The following is a 651-nucleotide window of genomic DNA, read 5'->3' on the forward strand; positions in this document are numbered from 1 at the left end:
GCCCCCCCCACACCCTCAGGTCCTCTCCTCCCTGCCGCCCTCGCCCGCGGTCCTCCTCTCCCGCACACCGCCTCCCGGAGCCCCGAGGCCCTCGCGCCCACGGCAGTTTTCAGTCGCTGCCCTCCCTCACGGGAGCTCGGCTCGAGACCCCAAACTCCCGCCGCCGCGGCTCCCGGCCCCGCACTCACGAGAAGAAGGGGTCATCCTCAAAGCTGCTGCTCAGCATCCCGAACATCCTGGCTCTGTCTCCGGCGGCGGCGGACGCGGACGGCCCGCAAGACGATGGCACCCGCCTTGGCCGCCACCGGAGCCGCCTCACCGCGCCGCCGACACCTCTCCCCGCGGCGAAGGCCGGGCCCGCCGGGAGAGGGGGGAGCGTGCGCCGCGCTGCTTTCCCATTGGGCGCTGGCCCACTGACGTCACCAAGACAGGCGGGAACAGTGCGCCGCTGCCATGGCAACCGCGGTCAACACTGGAGGCGAGAGGTTTGGCCTGGCGCCAACCAGGCCCCCCCCCCCTCCCTGAAGCCTCCGGAGGAACGAGATAGCTTGTTCTCCGGCCGGCAGGAACGCAAAAATTAGACACCCTCTGTGCGACCTTGGGCAAACCGCCCTCGGCCTCGAACCCTTTCTCTTATCGGGAAAATGGAGA

At 70.0% G+C, this 651-nt stretch overlaps 1 protein-coding gene across 2 annotated transcripts in view; it reads right to left on the reverse strand.

Annotated features, from left to right (window-relative positions):
* Positions 1-361, reverse strand: part of MLF1 (myeloid leukemia factor 1) — a 42,121-nt gene extending 41,760 nt beyond the window's left edge. For both annotated transcript variants that reach the window (XM_046659771.1, XM_046659770.1), the window contains exon 1: positions 189-361. In XM_046659771.1, coding sequence (XP_046515727.1) covers positions 189-235 — 47 coding nt within the window. In that variant the 5' untranslated portion in view covers positions 236-361. The remainder of the gene's footprint in view (positions 1-188) is intronic.
* Positions 362-651: the final 290 nt, after the last annotated feature.

This window comes from Equus quagga, chromosome 4 (assembly GCF_021613505.1).
Source record: "Equus quagga isolate Etosha38 chromosome 4, UCLA_HA_Equagga_1.0, whole genome shotgun sequence".
In the NCBI taxonomy this organism is placed as follows: domain Eukaryota; kingdom Metazoa; phylum Chordata; class Mammalia; order Perissodactyla; family Equidae; genus Equus; species Equus quagga.